The 20,750-nt window shown below is 35.6% G+C and overlaps 1 protein-coding gene across 1 annotated transcript in view; it reads right to left on the reverse strand.

The window, feature by feature from the left end:
- Positions 1-2,979: 2,979 nt before the first annotated feature.
- Positions 2,980-20,750, reverse strand: part of PSMD14 (proteasome 26S subunit, non-ATPase 14) — a 43,952-nt gene continuing 26,181 nt past the window's right edge. The window contains exons 7-11 of the mRNA XM_009274908.1: positions 12,882-12,989; positions 9,434-9,508; positions 6,969-7,094; positions 5,606-5,668; positions 2,980-3,402 (exon numbers count right to left, since the gene is read on the reverse strand). Coding sequence (XP_009273183.1) covers positions 3,304-3,402; positions 5,606-5,668; positions 6,969-7,094; positions 9,434-9,508; positions 12,882-12,989 — 471 coding nt within the window. The 3' untranslated portion in view covers positions 2,980-3,303. The remainder of the gene's footprint in view (positions 3,403-5,605; positions 5,669-6,968; positions 7,095-9,433; positions 9,509-12,881; positions 12,990-20,750) is intronic.

A 20,750-nucleotide genomic window follows, 5' to 3' on the forward strand; every position in this document is an offset into this window, starting at 1 on the left:
CCGCCGAGGACCCCCCCCCTCAGCAGGAGGGACCTGCCGGTGGGTCCCGCAGTGCGTCCGTGCGAGCCTCGGGCTAACTGGAAGCGGGACCCTCCGGGGCGTGAAGATGCGCCCGAAGAGTTCAGGGGACTCGCTTGCCACCCCCGCCTCTGCCCAGCATCAGTCTCAATTTCCCTTCCTAGGCGAGCTTGTGAATTTTAAAAGCACCGTTTTTTTGCCCGGGGAGGAGCCCTCTTTCATTTTTCTTAGTATTTTCCCCTTAGCGGTTTGGACTTCAGGTATTTTACAGATCGCATCTCTTTCCAGGTGACACCAGCAGCCGGCTTCAAATTCCACTGATAGTTAATGCAGCTCGGATCATCACGTAATAAAACCAAGACCAGCGTATAATCATCTGAAGCCAGGCTGAAACTTTGCAGACTCAAATCCAGAGAAGACTAGAACCAGGATGACTTGTCAGAATGCGTATTTCAACGCTCTCAAATCCCACGGCCGTTTAGTTTTTCTGTTGCTTAACCGTAAGCTAGTTCAGTTATTTGGTGTTTCATAGAAGCCATCATACACACACTCTCTGCAAGGAAGTTATTCTAATAAAATAATTTATGAAGCAAAAAGCAAGCAGTTCACTGTTTTACTTGCAGTTGGGTGGTACAGCGCATGCAACTTTCCATACTACACCTTCTCCTTTGAGTGCTAAGAAAATAGTTTTATTAATACGAGTTCTAACTAATGTTTCCGACAGTTGTTTCACCAGATGTGTCCCTTTCTCTGCTCGAAACCGACAGAAAGGTAATGGACTTATATAGGCAGGAGATGGGTCAAAACACAGATAAACCCTGGGAAACGCTGCCCTGAATTATGGAGCTACACCCATAGAGATGCAGAGCTGCAATGAATTCAGTGGTATACTGCCAATCACATGGAAGTGCTAATATATGCCAAAAATCTTCAGTGCACAACTCCTAAACCGGTACAATAGGGGGATTTGCAATGGCAGGTGGTGTTACAGAATCGTCATAGAAAGAAGGAGAGAGGCTTGCTAATACAATATGCCCGTCCTTCATGCTGACAGGTGACGAGGGGTCAAGCTGCTAATGAAGGTCTGCTCCATTGCGGCTGGAGGCTCAGAAGGTAGCTGCTGAAAACCTCTTTCTTCCTCCAAGATGGTATATGGGCTGCTGCTTTTCACGTTACTGCATGCACACATTCTTCCAAATCCTCTGTGTAGCTCCTAAAGCACTGGACAAAAATGAGGAAAGATGTCCCGAAAAACAGCCTTTTGATTATTTATGAAACATCTTAGTAAATGGAAAATTGTGCCTCCAAGTCAAACTGAGGAGCAGATAGAAAGCAGGGTACCACAGCACAAGCTCATACTACAGGAGATCTGCATCTCCAACAGACTCCCTTCAGCTACCCTCTGCAAGAGGTACATGTCAAAATTAATTTAGAATATGCAAGACTCACTGGTTTGTCTCCCTGCTTACACCGGCCTTCCATGCAGGTATACACTGCAGCACTGCGATAGCTTCTCTCCTGTTCTGCAGTGCCATGTTACCCACGACCTGCCAAACTATGTCACCCTCGTGGTGTTACACGTGCGCGTGGGAGTAGATAGCGGCAGGGATGCAGAGCCCCGCTGGCAGATGAGCCCAAGGGCAGGTCCCCCGATCAGCTCCTGCCCCATCTCACCCTGGGGTGCAGGGGTGCATGCACACATCGGACAACGGCAAGGCCCAAATACAGCCTTCCTCGATGATACGCAGGTTTTAGTGCAAATCGCCAGAAAGCACTTCCATTTAACTATATGCAGGCAAATGTAGTTTGGTATGTCTCCATTTTCCCAGTCTGATATTCTACTGCCTACTGTGGGGGCAGAGGGAAGGCCATAAGGAGGGCAGCTGCAAAAATCTGCATGTTTCCCTCTGAAGTAAATGCATGCTAAATATACTTTGAGAGAGAGTTATGCTAAAATAGTAAATTAAAAGGCCTAAATAAGAAATTCCAAACAAAAGAAAAACCTTTGAATGGTAATGAATAAGTAAATAGAAAATTACTGGGTACAAAGTGGAAAATGAGACCATTTTATGGGCTATTTCTTTACTATGCAAGTAAGAAGTCAAATCACTTAAAAAAAAAAATCATCATCAACACAAAAAGATGTATCTAGTTTTAAAATATTTGCCTGCCACAATTGTTGCCGTTCATTCTTTTTTTTTTCAAAATCCCGTGAACAAAATATTGTGAGTGACACAGAAAGAGAACACTTCTGCCCAGACAAAAGAATCAAATCAGCTTAAGTACCATCCAATACTTAAAAACCAAACAAACCCCAACCAGCCCGCTGCCCAAAACCCAGAGTCACTCCCCAAACCCAGTTATTTGGCTTTGCCTGCTTAAAACCAAGCAGCCAACCCACCTGCCTTCCTGTCAGTGTTTCCCTCTCTCTAGTCAGTGGAAACTGTTTTAAATGTCATATTCCAGTTGGGACTCTTTCCATATATTTATATATACGGACAACTCGTGTACATTCTCTTTCGCAGGAGGGAGGGTTCATATAACCTAGAACAGCCTCTATCACTGTAATGTTTATTCTCAGAATACTGCTATTTATGACACCGCTTGTGAGAGTTGTGTGATTCAGTTATCAGCATAACTGAATTCATTTTCTTAAGGTCAGTTGTCTTCTGTGGATATTAGGGTTTGAATAATATTGAAAGGGAGCTGTCAGGAGAATTTTCAGCATTTTGGGTTTTGTACATCCCTCAGAATTCAGTGCTACCACAAATTTTTGTTTTAATCTCAATTAGAGTATCTGGTAATCACTGGGAGCCAAATTTCATTAGAGAAGTTTTGCTGCCTTAGCAATTAATATCTCAGTAGTTTTACAGTGAGTAGAAATAAACCTTTACCAACACTTTTCCTACACTGTTAATTCCCACCGTCCTTTCTCAAAAAAGGCCTTCCAGAACTTAAGAAAGGTTTGTAAATGTATTTTTATTATGTTGCAACAATCAAAATATATATGTACTACTGATTTTTCCCCCAAATATTAAATGAAAATGTAATACATTTTTGCCCACATTGTGTTCTTGAATGCTTTGGAATCTGTAAAGACCCTGACATAAAGAAACTGAAGCAACTGCACAATTAGAGACTGAAAGGTGTTATAGTGCTGCACTTACACTGCAAATGAAGTCAGATGTCTCTGTTTAATCAAATATAGCCTCAACAGTCTCTGTTTTGTGAGTATTAGAAACAATAAACAAATATACACAGAAAGCATCACAAACAGTAAATGGGTTATTTAAATACAACTGTATCCAACATAGCAGCTAAACACTGGACAATGTTTGAGGTCATCAGCACATCCACATGCTCTTCTAAATGGCGTTTGGGGTCCTGAAATACAAAGGATGCCATGAGAGAAATGACAAACATCTCTGGAGGATTTCATTCACTTCAGGTCTATTTAAGGCGATTGTGAGTTAAGGAACACAGGCCAGTAATGCTCCTAAATTTTCCATTCAAACAAGACCTAGCAAATGACTGAATTTCCATGAGTAAGATTTTATTAGTCCATACTATCACTCGGATAAGTTGAGGATAGGTTTAGGAAGTAAATTTCTATCCAGCATCTGAAGAGTAAGCGTGACACAGCTGTGAGTTTTAAGGACAACACACAATATGTGGAATTTACTATGCATCTCGCTAAGGCCAATATTTTAATCTTAGTTCTGGTACACTGCAATTTGTTTTCAGATCTTTGTACAAATGCATGTTCTAATCCTGTAAAGACTCAAGCATGATCTAACACAGTCTTTGAATAGTTGTGTTGACTGCAAGAAAATTAGCATATTTATACCCATAAAAATGAAAAAATGCACCATGTTATGTTCAAATGTTCTGAAAAATTGAATGTTAAGCCTGAGCAGAGTTCTGAAAATACACATCCACACACACTATTACTCAATTGATGTGGGCATTTGTGGGCATCTGCATAAAACTAAGATTATTTCTGGTTGAAAACCATACTCATGCACTTCTTCAGTTTCAGAATTGAGATTAAGTAATTAATCTCCAAATACTGCAAAATTATCAGGCATATTTAAAAACATCTCTAAACTTTACTGTAGTATTATTGTAGTATTCTTGTGTGTAAAGAAATTAAAATATGGAAGACAATCGTGTGGGAATTTTAACTTTTTTTTAAAAAGAATTATTGTCAAAATCTAACGAACCCATCTAAGTTTACATAAAAGTGTACTAGAAGAAAAATCTGTGTAAGCTGTCCTTCTTAAATAACTCATTTTCAAAGATCATACAGTTCTCCAATATTCTCTCTCTTCCTAGCAAATTATGTAACCTAATAACATAATATCCCTATTGTGAGCAGCTGTTTGTTTACAAAGCTTTTTATGTAAGTTGCATAAAAAACCCACATGGAAATTACTTAACTGAACCATTTTGTTCAAATTTAGAGAAATTTGAAGAAAACTTAATTTTATCAGGAAAAAATTTCTTTTCTTTTTAAAGAACTGCATCAAAATAGGGTTTTTTTTCATGTATGTGTAGTGATTTAAACAACTAGTGAAGCTTAAGTTCTGTTTGAGATTACATCATAACCCTTAAAATACAACCCTTCTTACATGTTTTATTTTATATATATATTTATGTATGTGTAGGTGTGCATAAACTCCATTGTTCTGAATGCTACAGAAATACATGAGTGACTGAACAATAGTGCAGATGTGTTATGACATAGCTGCCAGAAGCTGACACATAAGAGCAATCCAGAATCCTTTAAATTCTTCTACTGCTAGTAGCAATGCAATAAATACTGGTTCTTTAAGGACACACTGGATATTTTTAAAGCTATTTCTTGTTTCCATTGCCCTTCTTGAATTTGAACACAACCTCTTACAAACTTGTTTTGTTCTCCTCTCCCTCACCAAAGCACACTTCCTCAACCTTTATGTTGAAATCAAACGTAGAAATAGTTTTCTGTCGAGTCTTCTATAAGGACATTCTATCCTGACATTGCAAAGGAATAGAATGAATTGAGTGGGTGTTTTCAGTTTCAGCTATGGTCCTAAACTGTTTTCCTTCAACAGCAATAGAGCAATGCAGCTTACTCACATACGTGTGGTATTGGAGCTAAGCACCGGCAGTGTGTTCATGAACTGAGGACAGGGGTGAGCTGGCTCTTTAGCCATGATAATGTATAAACAACACTCCCACCTTTTTTCAATTATTACTATTTTTTAAAAGTCTCCACAGTTTTGGCCTCTCTGACACAGACTTTATGCCTCTTCTTGGAAAGAAGAAAAAAGAAAAAAAGGAAAACTACCAAATCTCAACACTGCTCCTCAGCATGTAATACAAACACACGTAGAACACAACTTGCAGATATTCTGCCGACTACCTATAGTGTCAAAAGCCTTGTTCCTTACACAACAATCTTCAACAAAAATAAATTCATTATTTGAAGCGTTGAGAATATCTCGCATGTAAAACTGAAATCACCTACGCACATGTAAAAGAATTAATATTTAGAATGAACGAAGCATATCATTCCACCTCACTCTAATTCATCACACCTCACCTGCTTGCCAACATTTTTTATTGCCAGCTGTTCAGGTGTCATCTTATCTTCTTCTTTAACAGCCTGTGAAAGAAACACAGAGAAGGTCAGTGTTTCAGATTTCATTTACTTTTTCCCCAAGCCACAAGATTCTCAAAATAATTCTCTTTCTCAAAAAAAAAAAAAAGGGAAAAAAAATCAAATGGCAACACATTTCAGAAAGTCAAAAGGAAAGGTACTTTTCATAAGCTTTTCAGCAGACGTGGTTTTAATTACTAAGTGTTAGTGCAAAAGATCAAGGCAAATACTCATGAATGGTTTTATTGTCAGATATTCACAAAACTGTTTTTAAGCAAAAATCTTAAAATGAGTGGTATCAAGAGTTGAAGATAGTTAAACTAGTAAAGCAGAACCAAAACTAATGTTACCTACACTGTTTCAACTACCGGAGGTTTGATGTCAGTAATTTTTTTATACTGTTTAAAGTCACTTATTTTAATACATTTTTATAATGTTCTGTTGCCTTCAAACACAGTGTCTTTACAAAGTAAATTCACTAACTTAATTAGTGAATGTAATATTGAATTTTGTTTTTAAGGACTTCTAAGAAGTTAAAAAAATAGCACTCGTCAAGAATGACTGACATGCTTACCACTCAAGAGTGCTTGTTGAGATCTAGTATTTATAAAAAATATTTCTAAGTGTAAGTGCCAGTATTAAAACAGTACAAATAACTGTGATTCCTCTTTCTTACAACACCAATAATAATTTCTTTATCTAAAAAGAACATTGAATTGGGCTCTAGAATGTGTTCTAAATACTTACTATGTATCTGCTGGACTGATACAGATAAATAACCTTTATTCTGCTATACTGATCAAGTAGTCCTTGACTGAAGGAATGAAGAATACAATCAACTGCTTATTTTGATCTACAGGAATCTTACACTCTCTTCACTAAGTAAAAATACAAAATTGATGTGATTACTCACATTTCAAAGCAAAACATGTAACTAAACGCTTTTCTAGTTTAGGGCAAAAAGTCGGGTGGCAAAGCCTAAAGAGCTAATGGGCAACTTCACATAGAAATGATACATAGTTAATGAATAAGACACAGTCTCCACAAGGCCATTAAAACCACACTTGTGCCTAATTTAACCAAATTCCAAGAAACTCTTTGCTGAAAACAGATTATACAAATCAAATAACCACCAAGGTCCAAAAAAGTTCCTGCAACAACTGTTTTGTTCTTACAGTCTAGTCCTTTACAAGTCATTCTGAATAAAGCTTGTGATAATCAACTTCTTACTTCTGAAATTAAGTAATAAATTTCTTCACTTCATAAACACAGCTACAGTTATACTATCACTATGGGATATGAATACCTTGTTATAATTCTTAGCTAATTCTAACATCTCCTTCACTACTGTTTCATTGAGTTTGCAATGTTCACTGTAGTCCTGAAGTGTCAAACCTTCCATCCAACTCTTCTTATGCAAATTTAGCAACATCTGCAAAACAAAACCTCTTTAGAGCATTCATCGTAAAATACATTCATAACACTATGAAGATCTCTTGACAGAAAAACAATTTATAATAGTAAGAATGTAATAAAAAATTATTGATCTTACAACGTTTAAATACAGGAAATACAATAATCAACTATTCTGCTAAAGCAGACGATAGATTTGGCATCAGTTTTTAAAGATCAAACTTCTTGAACCCTAAATATGAAAATGAGGCATGGAAATCAGGGTCACATTTACTTTGACAGGAATATTTAGGTTTTTCTTTTGTAATTTTTTATTTTTGCTGTAGGTTGAGAATGCGCAATTGCATTGTAGGAGAGCTAACAGAAAAGGTGAGTATTTTAGCTGCCAAATAAGGAATGGTTAAAGCTTCTGGCCTCTGATGAAGTTGAAAAATATTTTAATGCTTGGATTAAATGTATGAAGTAGTTTTTCAGGCTTCACTGATTATCCTGAACTGTATGCAAGCAGCTGCCACAGTTGTGATGAACTGAACTTCAAAAGCAACCAAAGCATGACCTGTGTGTGTTTGTCCTACAAAGTAAACAGCCCTAAAAACATGAGAAAGTGATGCAGAGTTTGATGGTGATAAACATGGGGACTATTAGAAATATCTGAAGTGTTTTACTCGACACTGATGTCATTCTTGAAAGATTGAAGGAATAGCTACAAAGGCAATTTCCTGATTTTCATGAATAAAGAAAGCATATTTCGTGGAACTCCTGCACACCTGAGGACTGTAGGGAGGACCCTTTCAGCAAACAGTTTCAGCTTGCCTTCAATTTGCGAACATTTACTACAGACGTCTTTGAGAACCCCTAAGCCCTGTAATTGCTGTCTACCTGAATAAAAGTGCCTGTTTCATCCTACGTACAGCTTTCAAAGAAACCTGGCTTTGGAACATATGAACCGAGTTGAAAGTTTGTGTCATAATTCGTATTAGCAAGATCTTAGCTACTGACAGAAGGGGTTGTAGGCAAACTGCATATGGACAGTTTAGCTAGGCTATCTGGATTTTAAAATTATGGCGTGATGTGCTCCTCATCTAATATATGAAGCATGTACTCTTCTTACTACAGGAGATAACAGATCACCACCACCACGAGGAGGGGTTGAGATATGTATGAACCTGCCTTATGAAAGATGTCTGGAGATAGTTGCTGCCTCACAGATTAACGTTTCCCTAACTCGGTCAAGATTATTCTCCTATTTGCAAAGGTAGTAACTTACATATGTAAAGCCATTAAAGAAAGCAAGCACTTGGAACTTCAGAAAAGACCAGATTGGCCACACTGTTGTATTTGAACGGAAACAATGACCTCCGGAAGCTTCATGGACATTTCCTGAGAGAGGTGGTTTTGTTGAATCAGTTACTCTTTTTAGTAACAGTGAGGTCTTGAAAGTCTGACACTGTCCTAAAGAGGGTTATGCATTTCACAAATTCTTTTCAACTCCCTGATTTGCATGCATACTCTTCCATTATTCAAAATTGTGGGGTTTTTTAATTACTTCTAGCCCTCTAAAAGTCAAAATTAAGTGAGAAAACTATTCTGACCATTTCATCATAAACTCCAACTCTGAGATCAATTTATAACCCTAACAAAGCCAAGAACATACATAGGCATAACTGAGGACAGAATCTGGCTTTTCAAGAATTAACTTCCGTAGATGACAAATAAGCTTTTTTCTTTTTTTCTGTTTGTTTTCCTGGTTGAGACTGTCAAGCTAGATTTTACTTGTAACTAAGGAAGTTTGATACAAAAGTAACTGACAATATTTGTTGTCAGTAACTGAACAATATTTTTTCTGTAAATGCAGGACATCACTACTTCCTGATATTCAGTGAAGTTTTGGGGAGCTCCATTCATACCAGCTGGAAGCACCTTCTGTCAAAGTGATTATAGCCAATAAAAACCTGAGATTCCTTGGTTATACAATTCCATTTTGGAAAATATGGTCTTCTAGGTTCAGGAATTCCAGCCCGTGACAACCTAAGGCAGCTAGTATGTCTTTCAGCTTCATCACTGAAAACTTGAAACTTTGCACAAACCTGTTAAGTGCAGAGAAGAGCATGAGGGTTTTCCATAAAACATGTGGACAAAAATGTTGCCAAACTATTTATATGAATATTAGAATGTGGTTTTGGAAGGTTTCATCATCATGACTACACATCCCAGTGCTTTCTGGAAGAGAAGCCATCTACTCCAGGAGAGTTAAAACAACTAATGAAAGTATCAGCAGTTGAAATCAGAGTATTGCCACAAATCTTAAATAGTTCATATAGTGTTCTTTGTCCTCTGAATAAAAGCTAAAACAATTACCTTCTGTTCTAGTTCATTCTTCCTGTAGTTGATGGTGATGGAATAGTAATGTCTGTTTAGTCCATGAATTAGTGCCTGTAAAATTCAGGGAAAAGTTTGCATAAAAATTACCCACCATTGAAATGAACAAATATTAGAAGGGAAGAGTTCATTTAAACACAGCCATCTTCAAGCATCACTTAAATAAGAGAAAAAACACAAAGAAACAAATACACAGAGACTGTAAGTAGGTATCAAGTAAATATACCTGTTTCTATTTCTCTTTCAGCATTCGTTAACTGACAGTTATACTTTCTATTTCTAAACCATGGATTTTTTCACACAGTAACAACTATCATAGGAAAAAGTGGTAACTGCCTGCAAACATTTGACCGATACATATGCACAAACATATTTCTCTCAAATCCTTCCTCTCTCAATAAATTCGGTTACCACTTCTATTAAAATATAAGGCTCTTTCTGTTACAAACCAAAGAATGTTGGCTATCCATTTATTTACAACCACTGCCAACATTCCCAAGCTCATTCTCTAAGGTACAATACAAAGAGAGAGTAGCTGAAGCAGCGATAAAACATGTCAGGTATCGGTTAGACTACATGCATCAAGTTACCCTTGGATATTAAAGCTAATTTTCTTTTTTAACTTTAAATGGAAAAAAGCCTCTCTCATTATAATTATGCCCTTTGCAAATTTGTCCTTAAACCTGTACGTCACAACCTGATCAACTGAGATTACGTTAAGTGACACCTATATGCATGTATCTTCCATTCTGCTCATATGCATTACATATTTTTTTTTTTTATATTTATGACTTAAGGGTGAGTTGGATTAATATTTGGGGGTGTGTGGGGGGTTAAGAAAATTCTATGATAAATACTCACCACAACTAAAATTGTCTATTTTTCAAATAAAATTTTACACATGAAGTATATATTTAGAAATGAGATATGATAAATCATACATAGAATATGCAGAATTAGTGGTAAATATTGCTTATGTTTTAATCATTCCACCTATTTATGTTTAAACATATTTTTTAGAGCTATACAGAATGAATGTGTATTTGCATCTTATGCAACTGAGTATTTCAGCATTCCAAAATTATCTGTATGAAAGCTGAAAATGTTCTCATACATACATTTGAAACAGATTTCTTTTGCAAACACATATACAAAAATACAAAACTACTTGAATGGTTACATTCATGAGAACCAGCAGTTACAGATAACCATTACCTGTGCCACTTATTATAATTAAAATTGTAAAATACAGGTTTTATCATCAACAAAGTAATTTATGGTCAAAGCTATTAGCAATAAGTAGTTTCCACTGCCATTTTCTTATCCCACTCAAAATGATTGCATATGAGGTTTTGGGGTTTGTGTTTAAACTCAGTTGTAGATATTTAGGGAGTTTTCTAAAGCTCCTAAATTTGACAGACATCTTTGCCTTCCCCCACCATCCTCTCTCTTTTCTCTCCCCTTCTGGAATCACTCTTTAAAAGAGTGGACAAATGTAAAAGGTAAACAACTGTTCCACTTCAAACCTGAACAGTAGTTGTAGTTTAGCCACTGCAACAGGTTAAATTAAAACCCATAAAACGCTTTAAAGCAAAACTTGTTCTTCGTGTGTTTTGTTTCAAATGGAAACCATCATTCCAACAAGCCTTACAAGTTAGACGCACAAAGAGCAAGTAAAAAAGCTGTTGATAAGGGGACACAAGAAAAAAAACCCCAAAAAGGAATGAAGTCAAGCCATGTACCATTCTTATTCCTGACATTTTAAGGAATGCCTTAAAATCTCTGCTTCTAGCCCAGCTGAAATCAATATTAAGTTTGCTGCTGACCTCAACTGGGTCAGAATTTTATTTACAACCTTAGAATAAAAGCAAAACAACACTGCAAGAGCCCTTGCAGTTTTAAGAACAGAGTATAATTTTAAACGATGATTTTTAGCTTAACAGTGGCATTTGCAACAGCTCACTGCCAACTTGCAAAAAACCAACACAAACAAAAAATACCCACTCTAGCAACAGAAACCCAAAACTCCCATGGCCAAAATATGCCATGCTGTAGTGACAGTCATCTTAAAATAATAAGTTGAACAATACTACAGGGGTTTACAGTGGAGGTCATTACAAACAGTCCAGAAAAGCACAGTTAGAAAAGCCCTGAAAGATGCAAGCATGAGCTTGCCTATATCCAATCAAGAGTATTAGCTGCTTATTTCATACTCATTATAGTTCACAGTTTTTACCAATTCAAAAATAAAAAGTAAACCACAACCACCTCCTGAAGCAGACACTCTAATTGTCTGATTTTTTTGGCTAGCATTTTATAAATAGTAAAGGGTTTCGATGCATTAGTAATAAAAAACAACTGATCTTTTGAAGATAGGGGTATGGTGATCCAGTAACTCCCAAAGGATGGCTCTCTTACAGCAGAAGTTTAGCCCTTATTTCAGTTCTACTATGACTAGCATATGGCCTTTTTCTTGGATGTTTATCTAGCAAATATTACTTTTATTGTTCAAGTAACATCGAAAGAGCAGGAATTAGGCTTCATGGTTGCAAGTACACATGCCTTTTACAATGCATAGTAAGGGAAAAAAGTTTTCTGGAGAGAAAAAAGGAAAAAACATTGAGGCAGAAGAATGACACAGATAAAAACATTAATCACTCCAGAGGATACTTGTTTTAGGACAGAAGCTGTTTCTCAAAATAAAGGTTTGCTTCATTGAAGACCAACACTTTTGTCTTACTAGTGAAAGTCAACTTCAGAAATCAAACTTAAATATTCAAAGTTTCACAAATGCTTGCAAAGAAACATAAGACAACATACTCAAAAGAAACATTACAGTTGAAGCCGACCAAACATCCTATCTACCCATTGAATCTCCTACTCCACCATTTTTTCAGCAAATTACTGCATTATATAACAATCAGAGATTAATTAAGACACAGTACAAGGTGACATCTAGATTACATATTAAGCAAGAACCTATATAAGCATAGAGTAGAAAGAAAAGATTATTAATGAAGAGGGAACTTTTTCCATAATTTGCTTCAGAATAATGGATCCTTAGGAAAGCTGAGATGTTAATAAGCAGCAGTTTTTAAATTGCAGTACTGAAAAGAGTACCTATTCTTGCATCACATGGTATGACATCAATTGTCACTTTTGGAAGTTTGCATTTCCATAAATCTGTACTTTAACCTTTCCAGTATATACTTATACATGCATTCACACTTAGGTAGCTAATTTAGGGCTCAATTTTAAACTCTTCACATATATAACTCCATTGATGAATCAAATCAATTATAAATGCATGCAGAAAAATGCTATAGAGAGAACAATAAACGATTTGTAGCTTACTGTTTTTAGGTACCTTTCCCCAAAATTGCTGAATAAATCTTGCAATTTACAGGACTATCAACACTGGGTTTACCTGGATAGATGGCTTGTTTAAGTGACCCAGATTTGAAGTTGTTTGTCTTGGTTCATGTCCCAAGACCATCATATTAGCATTGATCAATCTGAAGGCATCAATAACAACCTGTAAAAACAAGATGTCAAGTCAATTCTTTTTAGAAAATGGAACTAATAGTGCCAAGCAACAGTGGACAAGGCATAACCAACTCATCTGTTTTTGGCCTTTATCCAGAAAATCATTTAATTATAATATTAATAAAAAAGAGCCTCCTGCTGGCTATGCTATCAGCACACTACACTACCCTGTATTGTAAGGTGACACCAATTATTACCTTTTCCATGGAGCTGTAAGTTTTATATACATGATATCATCATATAACATTGAATTTTTATGTACGCTTACTCTAAGCTTCAAAGGTATGCATATGTTTGTCACCTAAATCTTATCCAATCAAAATGAATGACAGAGAGAGACTAAAACTGAAAGTGAGCACAAGCTAAGGGACCGAGTCTAAAGCCCAGTCCTGTCACATCAATTATACTACCACAATACTTGAAATGACAACAAAATTATAGCCAGCAAGGAACTTGCCCCATGTATTCCCTTCTAGTCAGATGCTTTTTGCTTCTTGTGACTACGAAAAGGTCTATAAACTGTCTGATGGATTAAAAAGTCCTTGTCAGTGTCATGCTCAGGATTAAAAGATACAGTAAAAGAAAACCAAGGTCATTTATGATTTAAAGGTACACGGCAGGTAGTATTCAGTGCTATTTCATTGCAAATAAAGTAAAACCATCACTGATTTTTATTCTGCCCTGTGCTGAATTTGTCTATGAAAATCTTTGGAAATAGGATTTCATGGCCCCATACAATAAAACCCACACCCTTATCCAACACCTATGTGAGGTGAAACAGAACTGAGAACTTACCAACAATACACTCAAACCCACTCTTACTGGGTACTCGCCATTACAGATTTGTAATTGCAAGATAAGATTTCTCATTTAGACCCCAGTCTTTTAACTGGACCAGTGCACGTACAGCCTTGTACATCCACAGAAATAGTACCAGGCATACTCGCAGGCATCTTGTCTGCATATGTTTGAAGAGTTATTCTAGTTCATTAAACTTAACATATTTAAATCTCCTTTTAACAGCTTTTCTACAATCATTTTTATTCTCTTCCTCTCCATGCTATGGGTTGGACAACAATAGATATATTTATATGGCTGGTTTGATATTTTGAAGAATTAGACCTGAACCAAATCTTTTACATCGAACAAACAAGAAATCAACCTCTGTCACTGAAAGTCTGCAGAGAAAGCGACATCGAGTCTCCCATCTTGTTCTAGCATTTTCCTCTCCATTTACACAAATATTAATAACTAAATACATATGCAATTTATTAGGAGTACAACATAAATATTGAGGTCATTCACGTGGAAATAAAATTAACTGGCAAGTATTTATAACAAAAAAAAAATTATCAAAGTGTAAACGGAAAAAGCCTAATAACTTATCACCTGTTGTATTTACTTTTGAGACCCAGCTATTTCACTCGTGTTGATTGACTCAGTGCGACTAAGGGCTATTGCCTGGACTCTCAGCTGACTGGCCAGATCCATCTGCATATGTCATGTCTTAGAACTGCATGCAGAAAATGTACAAAAAAATCTTCTTTATTAAAAATGTTAGGTTGTGACCCAATTAAAGTGAGTTAACAGTGACATTTTTTTCTGAGCAATAATAAAACCAAAACATAATTCAGATTTAATACGCAGCAGAAACGCCATCTGATACTAATGCTACAAAAAAGGAATTCCATTTAAAAAAACTTAATTCTCAAAAAGATCTGAAACAGTTTCTATATATCTATACATCTATCTTTGTGGTAACATACAAAATAATTGGCTTTTTTCCTTTTTTATCACTATCAAGTTTTTCTCTATCTCAAAACACTTGTGACAAGCTTTTGTATATATCTCGCTGTGTTCCATTTTAACCAGATGCTCTAATTTATGAACACCTGGAAATGCCCAACCATAACAAACAGGCAGTATAAATTAAAAAGTCAAGCAAAGGAAAAAAAATTCCACATCACAGGTTCTCCAGAGACTAGCTAGATAAGGGGAAAAAAACCCAAGCAAGTAAAAATTTACCCTGAGGAGCAAGAAACATGCACTTGGCAGTATACTATAATCACAAGGAGCTGCTTTATAACTTACTAAAGGCCATCCTTCTAGATTTGAGTTTAACTGAGAACTTTACTAGACAAGGTGAGCTTATCCAAGAATGAATGGCATTGTCCAGCGTGGATTTGTTTTGGGACTTGAGTAATGTAAAATAAAAAGAAAACCCAGAATAAAAAAATTATTAAACTTGGTTTTGATAATAAATTCAACATTTCAGTTGGTGTTCTCAAGGTTATGTTTGGATATATTTCACATTAAAATATGAGAACAAGCTGCTAAAATATTGCTGAGTGATACTGAATATTACTCTAGCATCTTAATTCTGACCAGAAGTAATTTTTGTTATGTTTCAGGTACTACCTGCATGGGAAAGGACCGTCCAACTCTATCTGTCCTCCTGAAGGAATGAAGTGCAAGTATTTCTTAAGTAGAACAAATATCAATCTAACAGAAAGAGGTATGAAATACTAAAATCACAAATCACAAATATTAAGGTTTAAAAGGGGATAAAATTGCAATTTCTACAATCTCAGAGGTGCACAAAAACGATGCGTGAGAATGGTATTTCTCGCCTCAGTTGCACTGTGATGACCAATGGCAACTAAATACTTTAACTACACTAAGATTAAAGGAATTTGCTGCTATCTCTATAGCAACCATCTTAAAGAAACTAACATGCTCAACAACCTGGAGGCTAAATTTAGACCTAATATGCAATAAAAACATAAATACAACAATAAATCCTACATATTCATTTCTATGAAATGTAATTGCTTTTTTCACAGTGAGCACAAATCAGTCCCTCCTTTAGAGGATTATATCAAAATAAATAGACTCATTAATGTCCAGTGTACTAATGAGCAATGGGTGAAGTAGGTGTTAATTATGCCACAGTAAGATTCAAGAAAAAAGCCCTGGTGAGCACTTGGAGGTGTGTACAAGCTGAAGTCTCCTCTCTGTGTTTGTGTATTTTGAAGTACAGCATGATGCAATCAGATGACAGCAACATGGTCACCCCGTATTCTACAATGGAAACTTTAGACACAGTATTTTGAACAAAGAACCTCTAAGGATTAATTAAAAGCAGCACAAACCCCCACCCAGTTATTTAGATTTTTTGTTGTAAGAAGTCAGTATTTCTCATCCAAAAATTTTAAGCTTTCATTGTACTTAAATTACCTAATGCAGCATGCACTGTTTTAGTAAAAACTACAGTTTCCCAGCTTCATGCTAAATTCCCTTTCTGTAAAGGCATTAAAAAGTGAAACAAAAGTCTATGCCATTGGGATACTTTCCAGAAATACGAAGGTAGAATTTTTTTTTTAAAGGCACTTCCATAGTGCAACTCTTTCACCACTCTGACCATTTAATTTTTCCTAGCACAAGTGTCTTCAGACTTTTCAGAGGTCATTTCAACAGCAGACAGCTTATAACAAAACCATTAGCAGTTTGGCTAGCTTAAGGAAACCTCTTACTTTCCTTTTTTGTTTATTATCACTGCATGAATCTGCAGCATATGAGAGTTTATAATTTCTCAGGCTTGTTAAATTCATGTTAAAGGTCTGTTTTCTTGTTGAATAAATTTTGTTCATATAATGCTGCCTATTTCATATACTGAGTCTTTAATAGCACCTTTGGTCTATGCGCAACTCACAGATCAAAACAGAGGACTAAAATAGGGGTTGATGATGCTATTTACATGTGTGATTCGAGCTGTCTTCTTGTTAGTAGCTTTAATATAATAGAAGACCTTGTCTGTTTTGTAATTAACACATCTTTACTGGAGAGATATTTGGAAGTGATTGCTGTGAATATACTGGTTAGTAAAATAAACACAATCACACACCACTTTCTGTTATCAGACAAATTTGTGAATTGTACACATTATACTCCAGATCAACAAACTGTGATATAACAGCCAAGTAGAAGACACATTTATATAACCCTTTATTTTTCTGAAAATATGGATTCAATCTGACCTTGCAAATATAATTAGCTTGTGGGATGTGTGGATTTCAGTACCATGGATGCTTTACTAATTGCAGCTCTTGGAAATAGATACTAAATATTTGGAAGCTGCCAATACAAAATAAAAACTGCATCTTTTTGTACATCTGTCTTAGCTTCAAAAAGCATAATAATCTAAAAAACAATAACTATATGGCATTTTTTAAGCATTTCCCCAGGGTCAACAACCCACAGTAGAGCCCGCATAATGTATTTTTAGAAACAAAATTTACAATTATCTTCAGTGTACTTAATAAATTTGAGGATATAATAGCTATAATTAATATGATTCATAGTTATTCACAATCTAAGACAAGCGCTGGACTCCTCAATTGCTAACTAGATAAAAATCTGACCTTTTATAGTCTGCACAGTTATTAAAAATAACGGCTTGATTAAAATTTAGGATGCTTAGTAGCCAGACTTATTTTAGCTGCTTCTGAAAGTGTGAGTGCCATATATATTACCACTTTTTCTAAAACAGTCTTCATAACTTTGTGGGGTATTTTTTTACCCCCCCAAAATTAAGATAATTTCAAGAGTACTTTACACGCTTGATTCTATTAAATCCCTCCAATATCAAATCTACAAACAATACTGAAAGAAACAGTCCTGTTTTGCAAGACCCACTATAATACATTTAATGGTAAACTTAAGTTAGAAATAAGTCAGCCTTTTTTGTTTAAATTAAAAAAAATTCTAACATCAATATTTTTTCCAATGAAGAATCTATGACATATGGTGACTATCTTTAAAAATGTATTGTGTCCTTGGAATTCAAATAGCGATGTATTGTTTATGCCATATGTTTATGAGCAAACATAGCAGTGCCTAAAGACAACTCTGAGAAGGATATAATGTGGTTATGCCAGGTGTGGAAAAAGAAGTAATGTCCCATCTAAAATCTCTTTTATCACCTGCAACTGACCTGTTATCAACTGCTTAGTTTGTTTCTAGATTCTTTAAAAATGAAATGGAACATGTGACCTGAGAAGTGCAGCTTGGGTTTATGACCATTTCGTTATTTATGCTGCCATGCACTGTTAGACAACTACAAGTGAAGAACATCTTCTGTCCCCTGTAAGCCCACAACATAAAAAATTCAAAGAAATCTTACTTTTTATGCCATTTCCAATGAAAAGCACTAAGAACTGAAACTGACTCATGCCAAATGCATATCACTGAATTGCTGTGATTGTGAGTTTGAAGTTTGCAACATGGAAATTATTTATAAAATGTCAATTTTAGCTCTGGAAAATATATTCCTAGGAGTATGTGCATTTTCCTTCTCTGTCCTTAGAGAATTGTTTGCTTGTGGTCAGATCCACAGTACAACTTGAATATCCATACTGGGAGGGGAGAGAACTACAGTATAATACATTTATCTTGACAAGTGAGGGCATGCATCCGTGACTCCCAAGTAGCAAAGCCACAAGTTTTAAAGCTATATGCCTTAATGAAGATAAATGGACTATTCGACATCCACCACGGCAAAAGGAAATTAAACATTTAATACTTTTCAAGAAAAAGTCTTCTTGGAACTTTTTTTGTTTTAAGGAAGGGCATGAACTGAAGTAACCTATGTAAATGGTTTAGTAGGTAAACATACATTGCTTGCTTAAATCACAGCAAGTCCAAAGGACGTTGCATAACAAATTTTAGAACACCACCATTGATAGTAACAGTTTTGGCACCCCATTAAAAACATTAGGAAGTAAAATATGCAAAATGTTACTGTGAATATGTGCAACTACTATAAAAAAATGCTGGTTTTCAAACAAAACAGTAACAAAACAGTGGTATACTGGCAGTAATAAAACAGTTCAATACTTTGTAGTTTATGCCTAGGTTTAGAAAAACACATCCTGAACCGAAAACACTGAGTGGCCTGCACTATAGTGCAGATGCAATTAATCTCTTACAAATGTAATTCTTCAGGAAAAAGAGCATCAATCTTTATTGAATCAACAGTAATCAAACCCAGCACAAACGTATCTACTTCCTTATTCTCCAAATCAGGCTCCTATCGAAACGTGGTTCTTGCCTAGATCAAATTAGGATGTTTCCCTCTCTGATATGCAGGTTACTGCACCAAATGCTCTGTTCAGTCAACGTTAAGAAATACCACAGTACTGTAAAAGTATCTAAATGTACTAGACGTTGTACAAGATGTACAGAAATGTACCCTTGAAATTTAAACCAAAATTACACATTGTAAAGTTATCTTCTCTATTTTAGAATTTTTCCCTTTACAACAGAAAAGTGTTAGCAAGTCCAGTTGTAATAATGAAAGTCATTCCAGGTAGAAAAGATTCTGACATAAAATTGTAGGTATCACATTTGAAAATATATTTTCTTGTAAAATATTATCTGCATAATAATTCATAATAAACAGACATGTCTGCAAAGCAGTAGTGACTATATAGTCAATTTACTGTTTTGTTTAGTTGTTTTTAATTAATACTTTCAATCTGTACCCTAACGACTGTTGAATTCACTTGTGTCTAGGGAAGATTTATTAAGGTAAAGGTTATTAAGACAAATGCATGAAGTGGGGAAGGGGAGTCGGGTATATAAAGAAAATCTTGTTAGGTGGCTCCAATTTACTTAAAGTTCTCACAAACTTAATTCTTAATGGGCTATTTTTTAAATTCCAAATTTCAGGCATTACACTAATCTCTCTACACATCTCATTTTAAGGATTGCTTTTTTCCTGCATTCTTAAAAAACAGTCACCATGTCCTCCAATCCTGTGGTTAATTCAAACAAACAAGGGAAAAGGACAGGTTCAAAAGAAAAACAATAGCAGTCTGATAAGAGAGTGGAGGTCTGAAAACATGCAATCTTTCAGAAAACTAGTGTAAGACACAGGTTCAGCTGAAGAAAATTCTTGAGGCTAGATGGTAATTCCAACATTCAGAAGAGTAATTGTTAAATCTGTCTGCTTTTGGTTTCACTCTTTGACTATCAAGTAATTACCAAGTTATAAAACCATTCACATACATATTTGTCTTGATAAGCTGGGTGGATTTGCAACACAAAAACGGTCTCAGAAGAGGAGTTCAGCTGCCTTTCCCTACATACGTCACCAAGCTGAGATAGTGTAGTGTATAGAAAATTTAATCTAAACTGGAACGTAAAAGTAGCAGATCAAAACTATTTGCAAATCACTATTCTTATAGCCAACACTCAACAAAATGACCATCTATTACTCTGAAGAGTTAAAAACTGGAATCAGGTATTAACAAAACCACAGTGCTCATATACATAACTAGTTACACACAGGTTGTCACCTAGATTTAGAAGTACTAATGGGCAAAAAAAGAGGAAGAAGAGTGTTTTATGGAAGAGGTTGCCAGAACAGGTCATCCAGCAAATTAAAAACAAAGCTCTGTTCAACCATATGATCTATCAGTTTCGCAGTAGCATTTTATCCTATGCCTACATAAATTTTGTCCATTTTGAAAAATGGACAAAATCTCATTTGCACAATAAGAATTAAAATCATGCTGGAATACTACAAAATTCTGAAGTATAGTATTTGAGCCACCACACTTTTACGATAGGCGTAGAATGCTTTATCATTCTAAACAGACATTTGAATATTTAAAGATATTATTTTTCTTTGTTAACAGCTCAAAAGGACTTCGAGACATTCACCTTGCTCAAGATGACCTTGGCTTTA

Source organism: Aptenodytes forsteri, unplaced genomic scaffold (genome assembly GCF_000699145.1).
Source record: "Aptenodytes forsteri isolate BGI_AS27 unplaced genomic scaffold, ASM69914v1 Scaffold255, whole genome shotgun sequence".
Taxonomy (NCBI): domain Eukaryota; kingdom Metazoa; phylum Chordata; class Aves; order Sphenisciformes; family Spheniscidae; genus Aptenodytes; species Aptenodytes forsteri.